The 974-nt window shown below is 61.6% G+C and overlaps 1 protein-coding gene across 1 annotated transcript in view; it reads left to right on the forward strand.

Annotated features, from left to right (window-relative positions):
* Positions 1-771: 771 nt before the first annotated feature.
* Positions 772-974, forward strand: part of PTPRU (protein tyrosine phosphatase, receptor type, U) — a gene marked incomplete at both ends in the record, with an annotated part of 43,809 nt that continues 43,606 nt past the window's right edge. Inside the window, 1 exon segment of the mRNA XM_009886749.1 lies at positions 772-900. Coding sequence (XP_009885051.1) covers positions 772-900 — 129 coding nt within the window.

Here is a 974-nt window from a genome sequence, read left to right on the forward strand (position 1 = left end):
GCAGGGCTGGATGCAGGGCCGGCTGGCATCTCAGTGTGCTGTCTCCGTGTCACCTCGGTACTCGGGACAAGTGGCTTCTTGGCATTTATTCCAATTCTCTGTGTTCAGCCTCGTGGACCGGGGAGGTGGTGCGGAGCTTTCACCTTTGCTCTTTGCAAAGTCTAAAAAAGAACCCCAAATCCCCAAAGGATAAATGAAAGGGCTCAGAAGTGCCATCCCGCTGCTAGCGGGGGTGTGTGTGTGTCGGTGATACATTTGTAGGGCTCTGATTGCCGCAGGTTGTTGGGGGTTGTGGCTGAGACCTGCCGCTGTCATGTCAGGCGATGGGATGGACCCCCGGAGAGCTCGAGGTTGAAGCACGCGTGGGCAGGCGGAGGGCTGAGCTCAAAGCAGGAGTTTTGCAGGAGCCCTCGGGGTCTTGCGAATCATTCTGCCACCCCTGCATTTGAGTGCCTGTCTCTTGGGAGAACACCTTCCCCCAGCCCAGTTTGGTGACTGGCCCCCTGGGAAGCCAAACTGGGAGCTGCATCCTGCTCCCGTGGCGGAGGCCTCCATGGGAGCTGAGACCTGCCAGCTCGTTTCACTGGTGGGGCAACTGCATGGGAGAGAGGGGGGATTAGCAGCAGCAGACAAGACCATATCCTCGCTCACGGGTGCCCGTGGGGTCCCCCCATGGTTTGGGGGGGTGGGGGAGGCAGCACACCATCCTGGCGGGGTTTTTGGGGAGGGACCGGTCGCTCTGCGGGGACTGATGGGTCTGTCTGTCCGCAGCTGGCTGCACTTTCGAGGAGGACGGTGACCCGAACCAGTGTGAGTACAGCCAGGGCGAGGACGATGACTTCGGGTGGGAGCTCGTCCGCAGCTATATGATGCCACACCTGACGGCTGACCTGCCTCACGGTGAGTCCTGGTCCCCCAGCGGGGCCACGCTCGTATCCCTCTGCGTCCCTGGGGACCTCCACTCCGACCCCCCC

The sequence above is a fragment of the Charadrius vociferus genome, unplaced genomic scaffold, assembly GCF_000708025.1.
Source record: "Charadrius vociferus isolate BGI_N301 unplaced genomic scaffold, ASM70802v2 scaffold2330, whole genome shotgun sequence".
Lineage (NCBI taxonomy): Eukaryota > Metazoa > Chordata > Aves > Charadriiformes > Charadriidae > Charadrius > Charadrius vociferus.